At 39.8% G+C, this 24,673-nt stretch overlaps 1 protein-coding gene across 3 annotated transcripts in view; it reads left to right on the top strand.

The window, feature by feature from the left end:
• aamp (angio-associated, migratory cell protein) overlaps window positions 1-24,673 on the top strand; it is a 160,982-nt gene that overhangs the window by 69,726 nt on the left and 66,583 nt on the right. For all 3 annotated transcript variants that reach the window (XM_060919062.1, XM_060919061.1, XM_060919060.1), the window contains exons 5-7: window positions 4,489-4,633; window positions 9,707-9,790; window positions 21,657-21,772. In XM_060919062.1, the coding sequence (XP_060775045.1) occupies window positions 4,489-4,633; window positions 9,707-9,790; window positions 21,657-21,772 (345 nt within the window). The remainder of the gene's footprint in view (window positions 1-4,488; window positions 4,634-9,706; window positions 9,791-21,656; window positions 21,773-24,673) is intronic.

Raw genomic sequence — 24,673 nt, 5'->3', positions numbered from 1 at the left:
AATTACTGAGTCATCACAGTGACAAATGTATTCGTCATATTTTCTAGAAATGCCTACATTTGCCGAAATCTAACCGCAGTGAAGAGACTACTCCCAGTTGATTCTCAGAATTGACAGTGGGAAGCCAGAGTGCAAACAATGAGCATGTGCTTGTGACCGATAAAAACCGACTACATATAATGACCAAATGGGCGCCAAGCTTTTGACCAATCGTAGTGCATCTTAATCAGCCTGGTGTGGTGGTGTAATTGTCTATGCGTGAACTAAACAAAGGCACAGTCTAAGCTAATAATTTTTTGGGCAGGCTTCTTCAAGCACTGAAGATGATTTAAGGGCCGAAACAGCCACGGGGGAGGCACAGTCGGAGCCCCTACCGTCCCCTAGCACATCTGACAGTGTCAGTAATACATGGGTCAGTAAAAAAAAAAGTGAAAGTGCTGTCAGCTGCAGCAAGTGACTGAAGGGAGCTATGTTTCTGTCGGCGTCGCATGTTGAGTTCCCGTGGCTAACATATGATGAAAAATGTGGTGTCATGCTGTATTCAGCTTGTAAATCGACAGGAAAATCAAATTCCTTCACTGTTGGTTGTTCCAAGATTCTTGACTCTGTTCAGAAGCATGCAAATACAAAAGACCACAAGCAGGCTTGTATTGATGAAAGATGTTTGGGCTCAATGGACCGGGCTATTTAAAAAAGGCATGAATCTGAGAGTGGAGTGATTGTGAAGGCTATGAAACCTGTGAATCTGTCTAAGGAAACTCGTCCTAATTTGGACTTCGGGGACTTGGTAGACTTTCAGATCGCCCAGAGTGTTTGAAGGCTGACAAGATCATGTTGATAAGCATCCTAACTATAGACATGACAGTTCTATGAAAGAATTTCAGCAAGCCATGGCTAAGGTTGTAGTGGATAATCTGTTGAAGGAACTTTGTGACTCTGGGATGTTTGTTTGACTTCTCCAGGATAATTCCAGACAGGGCAACTGAAAATAACTTTAATCTTTATAAAATACCATACACATGGCAGTGTTTTCCCCAGAAAAAAATTAAAGCCCTAAATTCTGGCATGATAATACACAGACAATTGAGCACCAACGGTGAGAAAGCGAGCGCCAAAGGCGCGAAGCGAAACTGGGGGGCATGCACCCCCGGAAAATTTTTTGAAAATAGATGCTCTTAGGTGCATTTTCAGGGTCTCTGAGAGGTTTTAGATACATTATTATAGGATAGATTTTACCAGTGTTTCAGTGATTTCTGACCTAAATAGTATTAATGTATACACATTTGAAATTTCACCTTAAAGTTCAACATGCAAGTTAAACTGTTTTGTTATAGATTACTTAGGTATATGATAGATTGAAAATCTACGGGGATACCTTAATTATCTATGATCAGGTAGTGCTGTAACAAAAATGTGCATGAAAATATGAACAGTGGTTTGCTCCATCTTATGAAATCCAATGAAGAGAATCGATCATCATGACCTCCTGTTGATCACAAAGGTATCTGAACCTCAGAAACGCCACCTTAAAATAAGTTGCTGTATTACTATAACTAATGATTTAGAATGTTTCTGATGCAATTATCATAATATATGTATAACTAAGATACACTGAAAAGAAAAGTAAGGTAACTGCATATTATAAGGTTTAAGTTTTGGCACTTTATTAAATGGACTGGATTAAGATTAAAATGTATTTAAAGGAAAAGAAAACTTAATTCATCCATTTAAGTTTGCAGAAAGATTATGTACTTATAAACACATTCATGAAGAAAATTTGTTAATAAGTATCAAATGTAGCATAATTTTGAATAATAATGATAAGCATATTTTGCAGTGTGATGTCACTGTGAGCCTTTAACAAAAGAATAATCCGGAGCCGCCTTTTGTTAAATGGATCCCAGTGACATCACACTGCCAAAAATGCTTATGATTATTATTTGAAATTATGCTATATTTGACACATTTGGACAACTTCACTTTGTAAGTGTGTTTATAAATACATAATCTTTCTGCAAACCCAAACGAATGAATTAAGTTTTCTACTCCTTTAAAGCAGATTAATTCTCCTTGGCTTTTGCTTGGCCCAATGTTGGGCAACCCTCTCATAGTCCATCTTGCTGTCATCCATGCTGATGTGGATCAAATTGTCCAGCGAATGCTTTTTGAGCCAGTCACTGTGATCAAAATTGATGACGTTTTCGTTGTCGTGACAGTTGTCTGGTTTTGTGCACCATCACTCACGTGGGTTTGTTGACGTTTAGTCAACCAATCTTTGATCAAAGCCATAATGATAATAGACTAGGTCAAACTTTTGTGATTAAAATCAGTCAGCTTTGTCCGTCTGGTGGGGGGCAACTTCGGCAGCCAATGAGATCGCTTATAATGAATCTGAAAATTCCGGGATGTCTGCCGTTTTCTTTCGATATTTTTATTGGACGGTTTGAACACGTTATCTTGACACAGTCAACAGATTCGTTTGTTTACATCATACCAAGCAGACATATTACTTTGACAGAATCAATATAAACATTGGGAAAAAAAGGCCGCTTGTTTAACACAAATATCAATCAATATGTAAATGGATCTGTTATTTGCTCTATGTATCTAGTTACTTGGGGGTAGGAAATTTAACGTATCGGTATAAATCTAAGCGTATCAGATTTTAACTAAAGCGACAAAGTGTATCATCAGACAGAGCAAGCGTATTGGGCCCGATACACTAAAACGCTTTGGGGAAAACCATACATGGTCATGTGAAAACTAAACTTCTCTAAATCTTGATAGTGGTACAGGTGATGCAATATATCAAACTGTTGAACACGTTAATATGGGTTTAGATATTAAGAATTATGTTGCTAGTGATAGGGCCTCTGTAATGGTTGGAACCTGCTCAGGTGTCGCCATGAGGTTGAAGCAGCTCTTTCCATTTACTGGATCAGTGCACTGGATCACTGGATCAGTGCTCACAGTTTCTCAAGCTGCTAATGCTATCTTGTACCTGGACACTTACCAGGAGACCTTCAGTGCCATTTACAAATACTGTTATGGTCACAAGCGTCAGGCAGCTTTAAAACATATTCAAGCACAAATTAAGCAGGTATTTGACACCAGGTGGCTCTCTTTTGAAGGGGCTGTGGAGGCCATCCTTAGAAATTTGAGCCCACTCATCTCTGCCTTACTCCAGGATAAAGAGCCAGTGGTGAAGAAAATGGGTACGCGTGAATTTATAGCTACAACTCATTTCTTTACTGATGTCCTTATCTTGGTTGGTCAACTGTGCAGGGTTTTTCAGAAGAAAAACTTGATTTCTCTCAGGCACACATCTTTCATTTCCTACATCAGTGCCATTTCTGATTTGAAAGACAATTCTGGTATCAATTTCCAGAATTTTTTGACCTCTGCACGATCAGCTGCACCAGAGGGGTCTGTAGAAGGGTCTTTCGATTGGGAGGGTCCTGCTATTGTTGACCGTGCAGCAAGGAGAGTGAGTTTTAAAAATGTGAAAGAGCAATTCCTTACCAATCTTGAGACCAATCTCTGGTCCAGACTCCCTGATGGGAATATCCTTAGGGCTTTCTTAATCTTTGATCCCTCAAATCCTGGCCAGATATGGTAATGAAGTCACTCTGTAGTCACTTTGGTAGAAAGAGAGGTTAAACCTCAGAGCTGATAGTGCTGCATTTAAAATTGAGTGGTCAACTTTCAAATATCAGATGAGTGCAGAATAGAGACATGTCCTTTGATATGTTCAAAGACATTGAGTTGTCTTTTTGGAGGACTATCCACAGACCGCCAAGTTGCTTTCCATTGCCCTGTGTACCTCTGTTGCCAGTGTGGATTGTGAGAGAGGTTTCACAACCTCATCAAAACCATCACAAGGAACTGGTTAGAAGTCAGAGTGCAGCCGTCTCGTACAGATTTCTCATGACACCCCACCTATTCTGGACATGGCAAAGTTTGACTTCAAGAAAGCTTTTGAATACTGGGCCAACCCCAACAAAGGCTACTTTACAAGAAGAATAATTCTCAATAAGTAACTGGCCTAAGCCAGTTCCTAAGCACATGGTGGCTTGAGGACAGTCCGTAACCTGTAAGTAGACCATGTGGGAGGAGATTGAGTGGATTGAGGGTTCCAGTAGTAGTGAGACTTGCTGGAGTCAGAATTAAATCTCAAATGTTACCATTAATTCAAAATTTATATGTAATGGAGAGGCCGGTGTCTGTGCATATTTGAATTGTGCCAGTTTGGTTGGTATGCAGTCTAATTTGATAAATCGGCAACTGCAAAAAATACAGATTAAGAAAGTGAAGAATACTTATTTGACTTTTTTCCAAGTAAAAAAGTGAACATTTTTCAGAACCCAGGGGGAACCTTGCTATAATCATAAGGTGTAATGAACCTTATGAGCTGTACTGTATGCTGTGTACTTTTTATACAGTCTGAGCTGCTTTGTTGAGTTCAGTGCTCTTCACTCTCTTTGTTAGTGGTTGCAGTGGCACCCCTGTGCACCGGTGTTGCTTGCAGGTACTGCTGATGGCAATATGTGGATGTGGAAGATACCAAGTGGAGAATGCAAGACCTTCCAAGGACCCAACTGTCAGGCAACAAGTGGAAAAATCCTTCCTGATGGTGAGACTGTTCTTAATGCTAGACTTAACAATTAATTCGCATTTTAAAATGGAACACTGAGGAATCAGGGAATAATTATGTTCACTTCAACTTTAAGTTTGTTTGTATTAGCACTTGTAACAATAGACATTGTCCCAAAGCAGCTTTACAGACTCTGAATGACCCAACACATGAGCCAATTTTATCCCCAATCTATCCCCAATGAGCAAGCCCGTGGCGACGGTGGCAAGGAAAAACTCCCTCAGACGACATGAAACCTCGAGAGGAACCAGACTCAAAAGGGAACCCATCCTCATTTGGGCAGCAACAGATGACATGACTATAACATTAACAGTTTTAACATGAAGTCAGTTTCATTGATGTTATAACTCTTCATTAATGGAAACTTGAGTGCAAAACTTCATGACAACTGCAGTCCTCAGCAAGTCAACTGTAGTCCTCAGCCATAAAAGCATTACTGTAAGTGTCCAGAGCGTCTTACAACTGTCCATATGGGGCTGTCCTCCACAGGAACGATGTGCTGGGACTCCAACCAGACACAGGGCATCAGGATGGATCGGGCAGGTCCATAAATAACTTTATGGTTATTTATACCAGTACAAGGGTTGTGTATTATAATGAAACACTATCATGAGACCTCTCTGATGCAAGAAAATGGACAGATGGTGTTATGTATACTGGTGAATTCGGGATTTGTTAGGAATTAAAGTATGTCGCCTTTATATACAGCCCCAATTCCAAAAAAGTTGGGACACTGTGTAAAACAAAAGAGAATGTGAAGATTTGCAAATCATGGAAAAACTATATTTAATTGAAAATGGCACAAAGACAACATATCAAATGTTGAAACTGAAATTTTGTTTTTTGAAAAATAATACTATTTTCTTAAATTTGATGTCAGCAACACGTTTCAGAAAAGTTGGGACAAGGGCAACAAAAGCCTGAAAAAGTTGTGTAATGCTAAACCTAATTTGGTTAATTTAGCAACAGGTCAGTAACATGAAGGAAAAAAGAGTATCCCAGAGAGGTGGAGTCTCTCAGAAGTAAAGATGGTGAGGAGTTCATCATGGGGACCTCTCAACCATACGGCTGATCAGTGCACAGTTCAAAAGCCAGCGTCTGTGATCGTATCAGCACTAGTGCATATGACATGGGTAGTTTGAACATCTGGGAAGGCATCATTAATGCTGAATGATACAGTGGTGCTTGAAAGTTTGTGAACCCTTTAGAATTTTCTACATTTTTGCATAAATATGACTTAAAACGTCACACAAGATTTTCAAGCAAGTCCTAAAATTAGATAAAGAGAACCCAGTTAAACAAATGAGACAACAATATTATACTTGGTCATTTATTTATTGAGGAAAATGATCCAATATTACGTCTGTGAGTGGCAAAAGTATGTGAACCTTTTGCTTTCAGTATCTGGTGTGACCCTCTTGTGCAGCAATAACTGCAACTAAACGTTTCTGGTAACTGTTGCACACCGGCTTGGAGGAATTTTAGCCCATTCCTCCTTACAGAACAGCTTCAACTTGGGATGTTGGTGGGTTTCCTCACATGAACTGTTTGCTTCAGGTCCTTCCACAACATTTCGATTGGATTAAGGTCAGGACTTTGACTTGGCCATTCCAAAACCTTTAACTTTATTCTTCTTTAACCATTCTTTGGTAGAATGACTGACTTGTGTGCTTTGGGTTGTTGTCTTGCTGCATGGCCCACCATCTCTTGAGTCAGTTCATGGACAGATGTCCTGACTTTTTCCTTTAGAATTCGCTGGTATAATTCAGAATTCATTGTTCCATCAATGATGGCAAGCCGTCCTGGCCCAGATGCAGCAAAACGGCCCAAACCGTGATACTACTACCACCACCATGTTTTACAGGTGGGATAAGGTCCATAGTGCTGGAATGCAGTGTTTTCCTTTCTCCAAACATAACAGTTCTCATTAAATCAAAAAGTTCTATTTTGGTTTCATCCGTCCACAAAAGATTTTTCCAATAGCCTTCTGGCTTGTCCATGTGAGCTTTAGCAAACTGCAGACGAGCAGCAATGTTCTTTTTGGAGAGCAATGGCTTTCTCCTTGCAACCCTGCCATGCACACCATTGTTGTTCAGTGTTCTCCTGATGATGGACTCATGAAAATTCACATTAACCAATGTGAGAGAGGCCTTCAGTTTCTTAGAAGTTACCCTGGGGTCCTTTGTGACCTTGCCGACTATTACGTGCCTTGCTCTTGGAGTGATTTTCGTTGGTCCACCACTCCTGGGAAGGGTAACAATGGTCTTGAATTTCCTCCATTTGTACACAATCTGTCTGACTGTGAATTGGTGGAGTCCAAACTCTTTAGAGATGGTTTTGTAACCTTTTCCAGCCTGAGACGCATCAACAATGCTTTTTCTGAGGTCCTCAGAAAACTCCTGTGGATGTTCTATCAGTCTGTGGTCACCAGTGTCGTTTTACACCGTGGTATGCTGGGGGGGCAGCACATCCAAGAAGGACACATCCAGGCTGTACAAACTGATCAGGCGGGCTGGCTCTGTGGTCGGCATGAAACTGGAGACTCTGGTGACTGTGGCAGAGAAGAGGACTATGGACAAACTATTGAACATCATGGACGATGCCAGTCACCCTCTGCACACCGTCACCAGCAACCAGAGGAGCCTGTTCAGTGACCGAATGATCCTTCCCAAGTGCAGGACGAACAGACTTAACTCCTCCTTTTGTCCCTCATGCCATCAGACTGTACAACTCCTCTCTGGGGGGGGGTAACAGGAGGACAGAGGACAGGAAGGAACAGTAGCCTAGCCTAACAAGAAGCAATACCGGACGATGTGCAATATTTAAGTGCAATATCTCTCCTGCTGCCCCCCTCTTCCCCATATGTTATTCTTTTTATATTGTATATGTAAATACTTAATTTATCTAGAAGTTTTTTCTCTATTTTCTATTCTCTGTTTATCCTGTAATGATGCTGCTGGAATCTTAATTTCCCTGAGGGAACCCTCCCAAAGGGATCAATAAAGTTCTATCTAATCTAAGTTTGATGGATCCCTGTTCTTTAAATAAAACACTCACACCTGATTGTCATCCCATTGAGTGAAAACACCTGACTCTAATTTCACCTTCAAATTAACTGCTCATTGTAGGGGTTCACATACTTTTGCCACTCACAGATATGTAATATTGGATCATTTTCTTCAATAAATAAATGACCAAGTATTATAATTTTGTCTCAATTGTTTAACTCTATCTACTTTTGAGGACTTGTGTGAAAATCTGATCTTGTTTTAGGTCATATTTATGCAGAAATATAGAAAATTCTAAAGGGTTCACAAGATTTCAAGCGCCACTATATGTGTAATAGTGTGTTTTTGTGTTTTTTATATATAACACAACACACTTGTGTGTATGTGCACACAGCTTCATGCCCCAACCAAGTATTTTTATGTAAAATCCACACACACACACACACACACACACATATATATATATATATATATATATATATATATATATATATATATATATATATAAAGTTCATCTCAAGCAGTTAGAATATTGTGAAAAAATCAATATTTTCCATCATTTATTGAAGAAAGTGAAAATTTAATATATTTTAGACTCTTTACATGTAAACTAATGTTTCAGGCATTTTTCTATTTTAATTTTGATAATTATGGCCTACAGCGCACAAACATTCTAAAAATGAGGTTCATTTTGAGTTTGAGTAAAACAGTAAAACAAATCCTGTGTATCACTGTCTAGTTCAGTACTCGCAACCACAATCATGTGGAAGACTGTTGATTGTTGTCCATAAGATGATCATCGACACCCTCCACAAGGAGGGTAATCCACAGGAAGTCCTTGCTGAAAAGGCTGGTTGGAAAAGGCGCACAAGGGATGACCACAGCCTTCAGAGGATTGTCAAGAAAAGGCAATTCAGGAACTTGGGAGAGCTTCACAAGGCGTGGACTGAGGCTGGTGTCCGTGCATCAAGAGCCACCATGCACAGACATCTTCAGGAATGGGGTTACAACTGTCCCAATCAAGGTAGTATCAAGCCACTCCAGAACTAGAGACAATGTTAGAAGTGTCTTACCTTGGTTAAGGAGAGAAAGAACTGGACTTGTTGCTCAGTGGTCCAAAGTCCTCTTTTCAGATGAAAGTAAATTTTGCATTTCATTTGGGGAATCGAGGTCCTAGAGTCTGGAGGAAAAGTGGAGAAGCACAGAATCCAATGTGTTTGAAGTCCAGTGTGAAGTTTCTGCAGTCCGTGATGGTTTTGAGGGGGCCATGTCACTTGCTGGAGTTGGTCCACTGTGTTTTATCTACTCCAAAATCAACACGGCCATCAACCAGGAGATTTTGGAGCACTTCATGCTTCGATCTGCTGACAAACTTTTATGGAGATACCGTTTTCTTTTTCCAGCAGTACTTGGCACCTGCCCAGTGCTAAAATTACTACCAAATGGTTTGCTGACTATATTACTGTGCTTGATTAAGCCAGCCAACTCTCCTGACCTGAACCCCTTAGAGAATCTATGGGGTGTTGTCAAAGAAAATGAGAAACACCCTATCCAAAAATGTAGATGAGCTGAAGGTCGCTATCAAAGCAACCTGGGCTTCAGTAACAACTCAGCAGTGCCATAGGCTGATTGTCTCCATGTCACGCTGCATTGACACAGTAATTCATGGTAAAGGAGCCCCAAACAAGTATTGAATGTGTAAATGAATGAACATTTTCAGAAGTTTGTCGCTTGTGTTGTAAATTCTTTTTTAATTGATGGGAAATATTGTAGTAATTTGAGATATTGGATTTCTGATTTTCATTAGCTGTAAGCATAATCATGAAAATTAAAACAAAAGGCTTGAAATATTTCACTTATGTGTAATGAACATAAAAAGGTACACTGAGTTTGTGAAAAAAAACTTTTCCACAATATTCTAATTGTTTGAGGTGCACACGTTTTATCTCAGATGAAGTGTGTTAAGTTTCCTGATGAATATATGAGTGTTAAAATGAGTCTTGCAGTGTTCATGAAATTTTTTTTTTTTCATACTTGTACAAAGGAAAAAGAGCAATGGTGGGTTATGAGGATGGGACCCTGCGTCTGTGGGACCTTAAGCAAGGCAGTGCAATCCATGTCATTAAAGGTAAATGTCAAAATGTTTGTTTTAATTAAAGGGGAAGTTTATTTTACATTTGAGCAGTTCTAAATATTTTTTCATACACATTTTGTCTATACATAGTTTTATATCCACCAATGATTGCTTTGCAAAATAAATTATATTCTGATGAATTTACGATTTGTAATTTTGCTAACTGAAGGGGGTCCCCCCTCAATTTTTTCAAAACACAAATGACTTTATGGCAGCTTCCAGGACTGAGTGTTGATGTCCTGCCACAGCAGTCCATAAGCACCTTTATCTTGTCAGTGTTGTCAATTTTCCAGTGTGAATGTTTTTTCAAAACGCATTTAACCCTCTGGGGGCTGAGGGTATTTTCTGGCACTAATGACCCTGACATGCTCTGTCAATTTCAACAAATCTAAGCAGTATTTTCAGTCATGTTAATTTTTTTTTTCTGTATTCAGCACAAGTTCAGCTCCAATAATATCTATGTGGTATGTATGTCATGATTGTACTTTATAAAAAAAAAAAAGAGAAATGAAGCTGTTGTAAAAAGCAGTTTTGGGATTGTTGGAATGCGTGGGGAAAAAAACCTTTCCCATTGTGATGAACCATTTTGGTCACTTTAGGTGATTCTGTTCAGTCTTAGGAAATGTATCAAGCATAAAAACTTTTTTAAATCTGCTCCATTGATTTGGACAGTTAACTGGCCATCAAATTTGTCCTATTGTTTTTGGGATAAAGAGTTGGCAGTGGGAGGGGTATTCAATGAGGAGTCAAAAAAAAAATTCCACTCAGTGAGACGCGAGTACCCCTCCCACTGTCAACTTCGTCACAATGGGTAAGGTAATGTTTGTTCACGCATTCCAACAAGGTTTAAAAACTGTTTTTCACAACATCATTTGTTTATTTAGCCAAGCATGCCAGAAAAAGACTAAGAAGAAAAGAGAGCAAACAAGCACCGGTGCACATTTTGTTTACTCAAGAAGCAAGGCAAATATTACACAGGAAATTTGGCTGATTAAAATTTACTCAAATTGAAGAAAATTTTACTGTATGCCAGATAACATTCTCTCTAAAAAGAGAAAGTTACTCTTTTGATAGAGCTGTTTTTCCAGAGTAAATTATCTTCAATTCAGTATTAATATTTTACTCTTTGTGGTGGTATTTGACTCTTCAGTGTGTTTTTGAAATTAACTCTTGTACTATTTTATTCTGTTCAGAGCCACAACCTATGCAATTACTCTAATTTTGCTTGAACTCCAAATTTTACTCTCTAAACTCAACAGAGCTAATTAACTCTTTTTGAGGAAAATACTTTTAACTCTGAAAATCGCTCAGTCATTTTTCCTGTGTATGCACTACAGCGCATGCATATCAACTGATATGCTCATTATAAATGGAATAAATATTTACACTTACTTGAGTTGATCTTCGGCTGGATTGAGTGAGTCAAAGTTCCAAATGACACCACTCATCATTGCAGTTCAAGATTTAATTGAATCGCTGTCCTGAAATTGAATCGCTGTCCTGAATCATCTGAAGCACCTCCTGAGCATCAAATCCTTGTGCCATCTCGCAACAAATTTTACCTCCAAACTGGTAGCCTAAATTATGGCTGACGTATCCTATTTACGGTGGGCGTTCCCACCGTGAAAGAGAAACCAATCGAAACTGAAGGGGTGAAAGTGATCATTCCTTTACCATGTGAATAGTCTTTTATGAATGCATAAGTGGGCACTCAGCGCTCTGACTCAGGTGTAACTGAGTAATCTGACAAGGTTTAAGTTTTATGTTTCATCTAATTTAGGTAATTTTAAAAAAATATTTGGCAGTGGGCATATAGGAAAGTATAAAGTTTGTCTATGCTTGTATGATTTAAAAACTCACAAAGATATTTTATCTAAATACATGACTTACTCATTCTAAACATGCCGAGCTTCGCCGGTGAAGCTCTCGACCCCAGAGGGTTAAAGACAGTAAAATCAGTAAAAAGATGATCTTTTCTTCTTGGTCATTGTATTCCCATCATGATCGGTATATTGTCGTCTTTGTGGTTTTATACTTTTGGGATCTATTCTCTTCATGGTATTCTAGCTTTAGAAGTTATTTTTGCATTTATTGCATTATTGTTTATCAGACATCTAGTTTTAGGTTTGTTTACCTGACATGTTTCGACGTACGTAACTGTCGTCTTCCTCAGAGTGTCACCGGATGTTGTTGGTGACGCATCTTATCAGCTGATGTTTCCGAAGGCGTGACCTTCCTGTCTGGTTTGACAGGTCGGTCACGTCTTCTACTGTCTGTTCGTCCCCTGCAAGATGGCACTCCAGGTATGGGAGAGCATGTATGCTCCCTCATCCCGGTTGATGGTCCTCGGGCTTCGCTTTCGGATCTCCATGACCTCCCTGATCTAGCGCTGATGTTTATTATCTTCTATGCGGATGACTCTGGCATTCCCCCAGTCCATAATGTGATTTTCTCTTTTGCAGTGATCTGTTATGGCTGACTTGTAACTTTCCTGTTGTGCCTTTTCTTTTATTGTTCGGGTTTGTCTTGTAGCTGTCTCCTTTTCGCACTCTTTATGTTCATTTTTCCTTGTGGTGAAGCTCCTCCCTGTCTCCCCGATGCAAGTTTTATTGCATGATTGGCATGGAATCTCATATATGGTGTTGCATTTGTTTTCCGGATGTATTCTGTCTTTGGGATGAACCAGAATCTGACGGAGTGTTGTGTGTGGTTTGACAGCTGTGTTAATGTTGTGTTTCCTCATTGCTCTTTGAATGCGTTCCGTTATTCCGCTGATGTATGGTAATGTTACTACTCCCCTGTGTTCTTGTTTGTTGCTTTGTTTTTTCTCTTTTTTCTGTTTTGTTTTTCTTGACCTGTTCTGCTCCTTTGGATATTGCCCACTGTGGATATTGACATGCCTTCGTCCATGTTGTATGTATTGTTCCTCCTGTTCTTTGTCCTGTGGATCTGTAATTATTGCTGCGCATTCATGTAATGTTCTAACTACTGATATTTTGTGCATTATGGTCAGGTAAACAAACCTAAAACTAGATGTCTGATAAAAAATAAAAAACGAACCATATTTAATATAAGATATAATGAACATAATCGAGAGATTAAGAATAAGTTACGGTGATAAAAGCATCAAGGAGTTTCGCCGCCTAGAACGACTGGCGCGAAAACGGGCATGCTACAGGAACCACCTGAGGTTCAATCTGTGCTACCGGGATGAAGGTCATACCGGCCAGCCTGAATATCAAGAACTCGATTCCAACCAGAAACACGGAGATGATGATCAGGAAAGTGCGGATGACTCTGGTAAAAGAACGAATACGGTGCACAACTGACAAACTCAAAAATATCAACAGCGAACTACACAGGGAGACGGAAACTTTCAAATGCCAGTTTTCCCAGAACAAGGACATGGAAATAGCAATACATGGATACTTGGCAGACATACACGAGCAGGAATTCACCAAGACAAAAATCCGACAAATCCGAAAACTGGACAGACTCATCGCACAGAAAAAGAAGGCGGAACCGGAGTACGCACACATCAACGACAAATGGATCTACAACATATCAAGGTACAAACTTTCACAAGCAGAACGCAGTATACTAGGAAAAGGACTCAACTACGCTGTCACACCGAACAATATACCTCACGATGAATTCATTCTGGCAACTGAATTAGCATGTGAAAAAATACAGGATCAGGGACAAAAAGCAGCACTAAGAAATGCAACAGCTGGCATATTGAAAATGGCCAAACCACCACCCAGCAACATCACCAAACAGCCAAAGCCATGAGAACATTAGCAAAAAATAAAGACATCACAATCTCCCAGCAGACAAAGGTAGAACAACAGTTATCATGGACACTGATGAATATGAACAAAAGATGATGGAATTACTCAGTGACAACGCCTTTGAGAAATTAAGAAAAGACTCAACTGAAGATAAGAAAAAGAAACTCAAAGTGCTACTCAGTGAAAATAAAATGGATAAACAGGCATACAATCACCTAGTACCCACAGCCAGCGTCATCCCCAGGATTTACGGCACACCAAAAATACACAAACCAGGAACACCATTACGCCCCATAGTAGACAGCATTGGCTCAGTGACATACAACCTATCAAAAGCACTTGCCGAAATCAAACCATTACTAGGACTCACAGACCAACACTGCAAAAACTCAAAACAACTGGCAGAAGAACTAAAAAACATCAAAATGCAGCAAGACGAAGTTTTCATATCACACGACGTCATATCTCTTTTCACCAGAACACCCACGGAAGCCACTATACAGGTAGTGCAAGACAGATTAAAAACAGACAGGACGCTCAGGAAACGTACAAACCTCACAGTACATCACTCAACTCCTTCAATTCATCGCCACATCCACATACTTTCAGTTTAGGAATACAATATACAGACAAAAGGAAGGGTTTGCCATGGGAGACCCACTATTGGCCATCATGTGCGGCTTTTTCATGGAAGACCTGGAGCAGAAAGCACTCGCTACAATACTGGTAGAATACAGACCAACACTTTGGAAACGTTACGTGGATGATATACTGGAAAAAGTGAAGACGGGATACACTCAACAACTCACCAACCATCTCAACACCATAGACAATACCGGCAACATAAAATTCACACATGAAGAGGAAACGGAGCAGTCAATAGCATTTTTGGACCTAAAAATACAACACACAGAAGATGGGGACATCAAAATAAAAGTACACAGAAAACCCACACACCAGTATTTAAACTGGACTTCCGAACACCCCATAATGCACAAAATATCAGTAGTTAGAACATTAATTACATGAACGCGCAGCAATAATTACAGATCCATAGGACAAAGAACAGGAGGAACAATACATACAACACGCGCTGAAGGCATGTCAATATCCACAGTGGGCAATATCCAAAGGGGCAGAACAGGTCAAGAACAACAAAACACAGAAGAAAGAGAAAAAACAAAGCAACAAACAAGAACACACAGGGGAGTAGTAACATTACCATACATCAGAGGAATAACGGAACACATTCAAAGAGCAATGAGGAAACACAACATTAACACAGCTGTCAAACCACACACAACACTCCGTCAGATCCTGGTTCATCCCAAAGACAGAATACATCCGGAAAACAAATGCAACACCATATATGAGATTCCATGCCAATCATGCAATAAAACTTACATCGGGGAGACAGGGAGGAGCTTCACCACAAGGAAAAATGAACATAAAGAGTGCGAAAAGGAGACAGCTACAAGACAAACCCGAACAATAAAAGAAAAGGCACAACAGGAAAATTACAAGTCAGCCATAACAGATCACTGCAAAAGAGAAAATCACGTTATGGACTGGGGGAATGCCAGAGCCATCTGCACAGAAGATAATAAACATCAGCGCTGGATCAGGGAGGCCATGGAGATCCGAAAGTGAAGCCCGAGGACCATCAACCGGGATGAGGGAGCATACATGCTCTCCCATACCTGGAGTGCCATCTTGCAGGGGACGAACAGACAGTAGAAGATGTGACCGACCTGTCAAACCAGACAGGAAGGTCACGCCTTCGGAAACATCAGCTGATAAGATGCGTCACCAACAACATCCAGTGACACTCTGAGGAAGACGACAGTTACGTACATTGAAACATGTCAGGTAAACAAACCTAAAATTAGATGTCTGATAAAAAAGAAAAAACTAATCATATCTAATATAAGACATAATGAACGTAATCGAGGTGTTGTTGTAGTAGTTAGGTTTCAGTAGTTGGTGCAACGTGGTGTGTTCTAGGCTGTAGAAATGTTCTATTTCAATGTGGAAATGCTCCATTTCTACATGTACTTTATTTTAATCCCCTATAATAACAGCTAGAATCATGGTTTTCCCCGAAGCATTTTAGCGTATTGGGCCTGATATGCTTGCTCTGCCTGCTGATGCGCTTGGTCGCTTTAGTTAAAATCCGATACGCTTAGATTTATACCGATACGTTAAATATCCTACCCACAAGTAACTAGATACATAGGAGAGAAAGTAACAGATCCATTTACATATTGATTGATATTTGTGTTAAGCGGGTTTTTTTTCCCCCAATGTTTGTGTTGATTCTGTCAAAGTAATATGTCCGTGTGGTATGAGGTAAACAAACTGTAATCTGTTGGCTATGTCAAGATCACGTGTTCAAACTGTCCAATAAAAATATTGAAAGAAAACGTCAGACATCCCGGAATTTTCTGATTCATTATAAGCGATCTCATTGGCTGCCGATGTTGTCCCCCACCAGACGGACAAAGCTGACTGATTTTAATAAGCTAGGAGAAGACTCGCTGGACAGTTTGATCCACATCAGCATGGATGACCGCGAGATGGACTATGAAAGGGTTGCCCAACATTGGGCCAAGCAAAAGCCAAGGAGAATTAATCTGCTTTAAAGGAGTAGAAAACTTAATTCATTCGTTTGGGTTTGCAGAAAGATTATGTATTTATAAACACACTCACAAAGTGAAGTTGTCCAAATGTGTCAAATATAGCATAATTTCAAATAATAATCATAAGCATTTTTGGCAGTGTGATGTCACTGGGATCCATTTAACAAAAGGCGGCTCCGGATTATTCTTTTGTTAAAGGCTCACAGTGACATCACACTGCAAAATATGCTTATCATTATTATTCAGAATTATGCTACATTTGATACTTATTAACAAATTCTCTTCATGAATGTGTTTATGTACATAATCTTTCTGCAAACTTAAATGGATGAATTAAGTTTTCTTTTCCTTTAAATATGTTTTAATCTTAATCTAGTCCATTTAATAAAGTGCCAAAATTTAAACTTTATAATATGCAGTTGCCTTACTTTTCTTTTCAGTGTATCTTATACATCTCATCTCATTATCTCTAGCCGCTTTATCCTGTTCGACAGGGTCGCAGGCAAGCTGGAGCCTATCCCAGCTGACAGGCGAAAGGCAGAGTACACCCTGGACAAGTCGCCAGGTCATCACAGGGCTGACACATAGACACAGACAACCATTCACCCTCGCATTCACACCTACGGTCAATTTAGAGTCACCAGTTAACCTAACCTGCATGTCTTTGGACTGTGGGGGAAACTGGAGCACCCGGGGGAAACCCACGTGGACACGAGGAGAACATGCAAACTCTGCACAGAAAGGCCCTTGCCGGCCACGGGGCTCGAACCCAGACCTTCTTGCTGTGAGGCGACAGTGCTAACCACTACACCACCGTGCCACCCTTAGTTATACATATATTATGATAATTGCATTAGAAACGTTCTAAGTCATTAGTTATAGTAATACAGCAACTTATTTTAAGGTGGCAGTTCTGAGGTTCAGGTACCTTTGTGATCAACAGGAGGTCATGATGATCGATTCTCTTCATTGGATTGCATAAGATGGAGCAAACCACTGTTCATATTTTCATGCACATTTTTGTTACAGCATTACTTCATCATAGATAATTAAGGTATCCCTGTAGATTTTCAATCCATCATATATGTAAGTAATCTATAACAAAACAGTTTAACTTGCATGTTGAACTTTTAAGGTGAAATTTCAAATGTGTATACATTAATACTATTTAGGTCAGAAATCATTGAAACACTGGTAAAATCTATCCTATGATCATGTATCTAAAACCTCTCAGAGACCCTGAAAATGCACCTAAGAGCATCTGTTTTCAAAAAATTTTCCAGGGGTGCATGCCCCTGGACCCCCCTAGTTTTGCTTCGTGCTTTCGCGCCCTTGCCGCTCAGTTATCTGTGTATCATGCCAGAATTTAGGGCTTTAATTTTTTTCTGGGGAAAACACTGTATAACTGATATAAAAACTGTATGAGAAGCCTGGAAATCATCCTACAAATGCTTAGAAAGGGTCAAATGTGAGAGAGGGTAAACTCCCTGTTTTGAGTTGCTAAGTCTTTTACTCATTACTGTATCAGAGATGCCTACTAGTACGGCTTGGCCGTATTTTGTACGGAAAAGTTACGTAAATACGATGTTACGGCAGACAGTGTTATTCTGTACGGAATTATTATAAAGTCTTAAACAATTTCAGTGAGTTGTTTTTAAATGTCCAAGCGACTTTTTCAATCCATGCGCGATTCACGGCTAGGCTATTTATTTTTACGACAACCACACATTGCTGTGTGTGACATGCGCAGATTCCGCACATGCTGTGTGTGACATGCGCAGATTCTGCACATGCTGTGTGTGACATGCGCAGATTCCGCACATTTGTTCGCACTATTTTCGATACGGTAGAATGGCCGTGCATTACACCCAGTCAAAAGGGCAATGGATACGCGCACTGCAAACTGTGTAGAACTGACATTAACATCACTCATGGTGATCGCGATGACTGCACGCGGCATGTCAACTCCAAAAACCATATGGAGTATGCTGAAATGGCGAGTCAGGCGGAAAGTAAATCTGGGGGTATCCAGCAGTTTTTTACGAAATCTGTGGATGAAAAGACACGGAACGTGACACGTGCTGAAGCAGTGATGGTTGCCTAGGGTGACCAGACGTCCCGGTTTTACCGGGACAGTCCCGATTTGGGGTTGTGTGTCCCGAGTCCACGGATATGTCCCGGTTTTCGCCACTCGCGACGTTTGCGACTGAGCAGCGTGGGCAGGGGCTCCGCTGGGGGGGGGGGGGAGTTAGGACGATTCTAAGGGCCTGGCACTGACAGGGGGGCCTGTGAGGGATATTAATATTATTTTAATAGTATTGCCTTGTGTAAGTTTTTGAAATAAAATATTTCATTTCATCTGTTAAAATATGCAAATTACACATGGTTATGATTTGCTATAACATTTTTCTTGAATTATTTATGATATTGTCATTTCACCCCTCCACCATTTTTACTAATGGTACAGTCTGATTCTGGGTGCGGGACACGTGAAATGTGTAGTTCCGTGTGTGCACAGCGCTGTTAGCGCAGCTTAGATCAGCTGGCAGTTTTTCTATGTGCGCAACAGAGGTGTACATTCTAGAAGTTGCTAAGCAGGAGCAGGTGTGATGAATTATGAAGTCCGGATATCACACTGTGTGTGAAAAAAAAATCACCTTTTTTCATAGGTATCTTTATTGTATAATTAAGTCTAAGTGTTTTGCCATTGTTCATGTGTGGATTTGTTGATATTAAGTATTTAACTTTAATATTTTGCACATTAGCTGTGGTCATAGATATCATTGCTATTGTTCATGTGTGGATTTATTGACACTGTTGCTAAGTATTTAACTTGAATATTTGAACATTTGCTGTGTTTTCTAATAAATGTGTGATGCCTAAAAGAAACCAAAAACACTTAGTGGATTTCTTGCAGTGCACTATGTAATTGTATCAAAAAAACTAGTGTAGTTATTCATCAAGGCATACATTTGATCACATACAATAAGTCAATAAATGGAGGAAACAAAGGAATACATTTTGTAATCCTGATTATTGATGATGTTTGCTGGAGGGCTCTGGAGTATCCATAATGTGCATACAGAATGTTATAAATCCATACTGATACAGTGATGCATGCAATTTCTCTCAACACAAACATTTGGATTGAATGAACTCCATAGGCTACTGAGTGGCCTAATAATAGTTGCTCATAAAAGGAAAAAAAAAAATATATATATATATATATATATATATATATATATATTCCATATATATCATGGAATTTTCATTTTAAGGCAACAGTCTATTCAGTCTAATTCTGACAGTTCTGCATTTAAAATGTTCATATACCAAATAATTGTATCACCTAAACTTGATAGGTAGCTGATCGCATGCATAGTAAAGTAGAAGTGCCAGCCAAAAACAGACTTAAAACTCAGTTGCTTGAGCTTGAAAATTTTACTGGGGGGGCCCTAAATTGTAATCTTTCATAGGGCCCAAGATTTCTAGCGGCGCCCCTGAGCGTGGGAATCATTAGCGGAGAAATGTCTGCATTTACTATTTTGATGAATTGACAGGAATCGCAAACTTTCCTGGTTACTGCCCCCTGGCCCTGTGGCATGGATGTTTATTTAGCCACATTATTCCAGACAACAGAACGTGTTGCCATGCAACAATAAAATAAACATTAACTGGCGTGAATGTTCTTTGTCTAGCAGCTAGCAGCAGTAACGCCGCAGCAATTATGCCGAAAAGAAAATGTACCTTTTCCAAAGATTTACAGGGCACCTACCCCTTCCTCCGAGAGGTGCAGAACAATGCGCATGAAGCCTACTGCACACACTGGAAGTGTTCCTTCTCCGTAGCCCACGGTGGTAACGCCGATATACAGGATCACATTAAAACTCTTCCTGTAAATATACGTAGGCTAATGCATTTTCTTTAGGGTGGGTGGATTGACAGTTGCCTTAGCTTTGTTCCTGTGCTTTGTTCTTGTACTGAGTTGGGTAGCCTATGTTGCAAATGCTGTGCGCTCCTGTGGGGGCTTTCCTCGGGCTGTCGCCCCTCTCCTCCTTTATTGCTGTTTTGTTTGAGTGTATATTCTCAAATCACTTGTCTCTTTTTTGTTTCTGTTTAACATACCATTCTGACAGTTTGGCCATAATGTGTTGAACAGCTTGTTGCACCTTCCATTAAAGTATTCACTTTTGTACACATCATCTTGCTTTATTCATTCAGTTGTGGGGAATGGTTAGTAAGGTTGATTCTGACCTAGGCTATGTTGAGGTACCATATCTACTTTTTAAGTTCATGCTATAGTGCATACAATTTTAGAGCTGTAGCCTACATGTGCATCTGCATTCTTCTTGGTGTTCTCACAAACAGGTGGAATAAATCAGTTTAAATTTGGCCTATGGACATAGCCTGGCCTATTCTCAGCCATTACAAAATCTGTTGTCTGACCATAAATTAACTGATCTGTATACCACTATGCTACTAGATAACAAAATGCCTGTTTGTTTTATTTCATGTGAGATGTTGATAAATGTGAGCTTCAACAAAATGATAAGAGCACCTCTCTGAGTGTCACGTTTACGTAAAAAAAAGGTGTGCGTGCACGAGCATAGTCGCGCGCAAAAGTGTCCCGGTTTCAGACTAGGGAAATCTGGTCACCCTATGGTTGACCTATGCTTGGAGTTGAACTTGCCAATTAGTGCCATGAAATGTGAGTTAAACTTATTCAGTTTCTTTTTACATGTATGATTTTTATTCACTGAAATATCAAACACTGGCTGCAATTCTTTAATTCAAAGTCTTTTCAGTGTTGCAAGTGCAAATGTACATGTAGTATGATCAAAAACAGAATTTTATGATTAGTGCTGTTGGGATTGTGGCAAAAAATTGATCATTCCACTGTTTTAAATACAATTATAAATGTCATTTTATTCAGTCTCTCTTCTGAAGCATTATGCTGAAGTATTTATATATTGGGACATTAAGATAACAATGTCGGACTCTCTTTGGCATGAAATAAGAAATTTTTTTAAATTTTATTAGAATCCGTTAACAGGTAGAACATTTTGCCAGGCAATATAATATAATACTTTTGAGGAGTTACATTCAGTACCAATGATTGGTAGTCAACCGTAATGTCTGCAAACAGGGAACACTATTGTATTTATAAAAATGTGATATATTGTATGCTCTAGAAATTTGTTGAGTGGAAATTCAGTTGAGATGGCTGCTCGCATTTTGTTTATTCAATTCACACAAAACAGTTCTTTTTAATAATTTAAATGTTAAACATATTGGTATATACACCTCTTTATAATGGAAATGCGCATAAATTAATGTGACTGAAAGTCATTCCAAAATACTGAAAAATGTTTTCAAGAATACTGAAATTCAAAATTTGGGGTAGGCATCTCTGCTGTATTGATTTCTCAGGTTATGATGGCCACCAGGGGCCACTGACATCCATGGAGTGCAGCAAGGATGGAACTCTGGTTCTCACAGGATCAACTGATGGACGGGCTAAACTCATTAACACGTCAACAGGCAAGGTGAGGGCATCTCTACAAGTCAAGACTTCGTATATAATCCTATCTCCTTGTAAAATGATTGGGAGGTTTTTTGTTTGTTTTTTTTTCTTTTTTGGATCGTCTGAAGTCACACCCTTTTTATAATGTGGTGCCATTATTTTGGGAGTCCTTTACAACAGTGTTATTGTGTATAAGGATATAATTGTCATGAAATCCAATTCAGTTAAATTTTATTTATTTGGTGCTTTTAAATATGGGAGATTACCACAGCAACTTTAGAGAAATAATGCACTGTCATCATGAGAGCTTGGCAAGCTCAAGTTACAGATGCACACTATCAGTTCTGCACATTTTCTGTATGTTCGATTAAATCTTATTTGCTTAGTTTACTTTATCTTGTCCCTTTGTCAGTCAGTATGTTAAAGTGTCAGCTTTATCATGTATTTAAAATGCTACTACAATTTTAACCACCAAAAAATTATGCTTGGTTGGCAGAGTCCTTTATTAAGTGAAATTTGATCTATTGAGGAGTTACTATCATTCATAACTGGCAAGAGGGAGTCTTATTGTAAAATGTAAAACATATTACCATTTATTAATGAATTACAATTTATAATTGGCAAAAAGGAGACTTATAGCTAGCAATTGAGCTAAGCTCATTAACGTGCATTGGCATGTCAAGTCCTGTCACATTGATATGACTCCTTGAAAGATGGCCAGTGAATACAAGTAAGGTTTCACTTAGACCAATCAAAAGATGTCCCTGGTGGAGCTATGTTGGTTTCATTTAGTCATGCCTTGAAAGATGGCCAAGCCATTGAGTACAAGCCGCTGGGTGTACATTTTTTTTTTTTTTTTAATAAAAGTTCCTGCCAGAGCAGCATGTGTGCAGGAAGGTATCTGGTCATTTTGCACCCAAGTCTTTTAGGCACGATTCTTAAAGGCCAATTTATGCTGACAACCCAGTCCTCGCAGATAGCGTCGCAGACAGTGTCTGTGTAGCCCCCCCACCTTCGCAGACGCTCTGCGCGCACCTCCCAAAAATTGTGACCACCGCAGAAGCCTCGCAGACAGCGCCGCAGACAAGAGGGCTCTGATTGGTCCACTTTACATCCGCTGTACAGGCACTTCCGCTTCCCTACTTTCCCGGTTTGGTTTGTTTTCACGACCGGCATTTTTAAAAACACGAGCGAAGATGGAGCAGCATGAAGAGCGGTTGATTGAGGAAGTACGTACATCTATACGACTCCAGTTCTAGTCATTATAAAAAAAAAAGTTCTAGTTATTATAAGTAACCGGAGGATAAACACTCCACTAACCACACCCACCAACTACTCCTAGCGACTTCGCGCCCCCTTGTGTTGTGCCGGTGAATAACATCGCGCATGCCTATTATCCCCGCTCAACAATAAATTACAACTGTCTGCGAAAAGCTATCTGCAAAAGCCTTGTCGCACGAGCATACAGAGGCCTTAAGTCATTTTGCACAGTTGTTGAAAACAACTCTGAAGATGCCTGAGTGCCAAGTGTTGGGGTGTTTTAAAAAAACAACTAATCATTGAAGCAGTTAAACGCGCACACAAGTAAATGGTGAGTACACTCACCCAGACTTTGGGGGCATTTTGCTGCCTATAAACTCAATCACTGGCCTGTGTGTGTGTGTGGTCCCCCCCCCCCCTTCTCCCCGAAAGATTAAAATTTTCCTTGTATTTTTGTGTGACATTGGTTTTGTTTATATTCACTGAGAAAAGCTATCTTTTTAGATGGCAAGAATTGCTTTGCTATGGTAACAGGATTGAGTATCTGTTTCAGTACTGTGTGTTATCCAGCCGAGTGAGATTTAAACTTGATAAAAATGAAGTCTGTTGATTTCATGGATTTTGTTGGCAGTAAAAATCACGATTACAGAAAAGTTCTGATTAGATTTTTAGAATTAGAAGCCTTTATTTTTCACATGTGCATTACAAACCTGGAAGTCGACTGTAGCTGAACTGGTGTACTGTGTTAAATTGTTTGGAGGGAGGATTGGTGACTAACATACGGGCTACATCCAATTGGGTGTGTTCAGTTGATCTCAGAAACTTTTACGGGCTAACAGCCAAACTAAAGGCTAATCCTTTTCGGATGCCTCTTCCTGCTTGCAAATGTTTGCTCCTTGGAGAATAAATTGGACTACCTGAGGCTGGTTTTAACAATGAAACTGGATATGAGGGACTGCTGCACTATAGTTCTAACAGAGATAACTAAACGTTCTGGATGTCACTCTTAACATGGAGTGGCTAACAACATTCCAATGGGACAGGAGCTGTACTCTCGGTGGTAAATCCCAGGGGTGTGGTGTGTGCATCTACACACACAACTGGTGTAATAATGCAACAGTGGTCTCAAGTCATTGCTCTCTGGACGTTGAGTTTTTGACTGTTAAATGCAGACCATTTTATCTGCCCAGGGAATTTACAATGATCATTACAGCTGTGTACATTCCCTCCAATGCAAACACCAAAGAGGCCTTAAATATACTTTATCACTCCATCAGTCATCTACAAACCACAAATCTGGGGGGTTTGTAGCTGGGGATTTTAACCAGGCCAACATGAAGACTGTCCTCCCTCATTTCCATCAGTATGTGGATTATGCAAGTAGTGTCATGAGCACACTGGACCTAGCCTACATAAAAATGAAAGCATTTAAGGCAGCCTCCTGCCCTCATCTCAGCTCCTTGGACCATCTTTGTGATCTTGGTCCCCACATAGAGGCCCATCCTCACCAGGAAAAAAAAAAAAAACTCACCAGGAAGCAGGTGAGGGTCTGGCCCAAGGGTGCTGCGTCAGCATTACAGAATGGTTTTGAGTGCACGGATTGGGACATGTTTAGGGAGGCAGTGACTGAGAATCAACACATCAATGTAGAGTAGTATGCTGT

The sequence above is a fragment of the Neoarius graeffei genome, chromosome 4 (genome assembly GCF_027579695.1).
Source record: "Neoarius graeffei isolate fNeoGra1 chromosome 4, fNeoGra1.pri, whole genome shotgun sequence".
NCBI classification, from domain to species: Eukaryota; Metazoa; Chordata; class Actinopteri; order Siluriformes; family Ariidae; genus Neoarius; species Neoarius graeffei.
The sequence above is the reverse complement of the archived record's forward strand: the minus strand, read 5'-3'. Positions and strand labels throughout refer to the sequence as shown.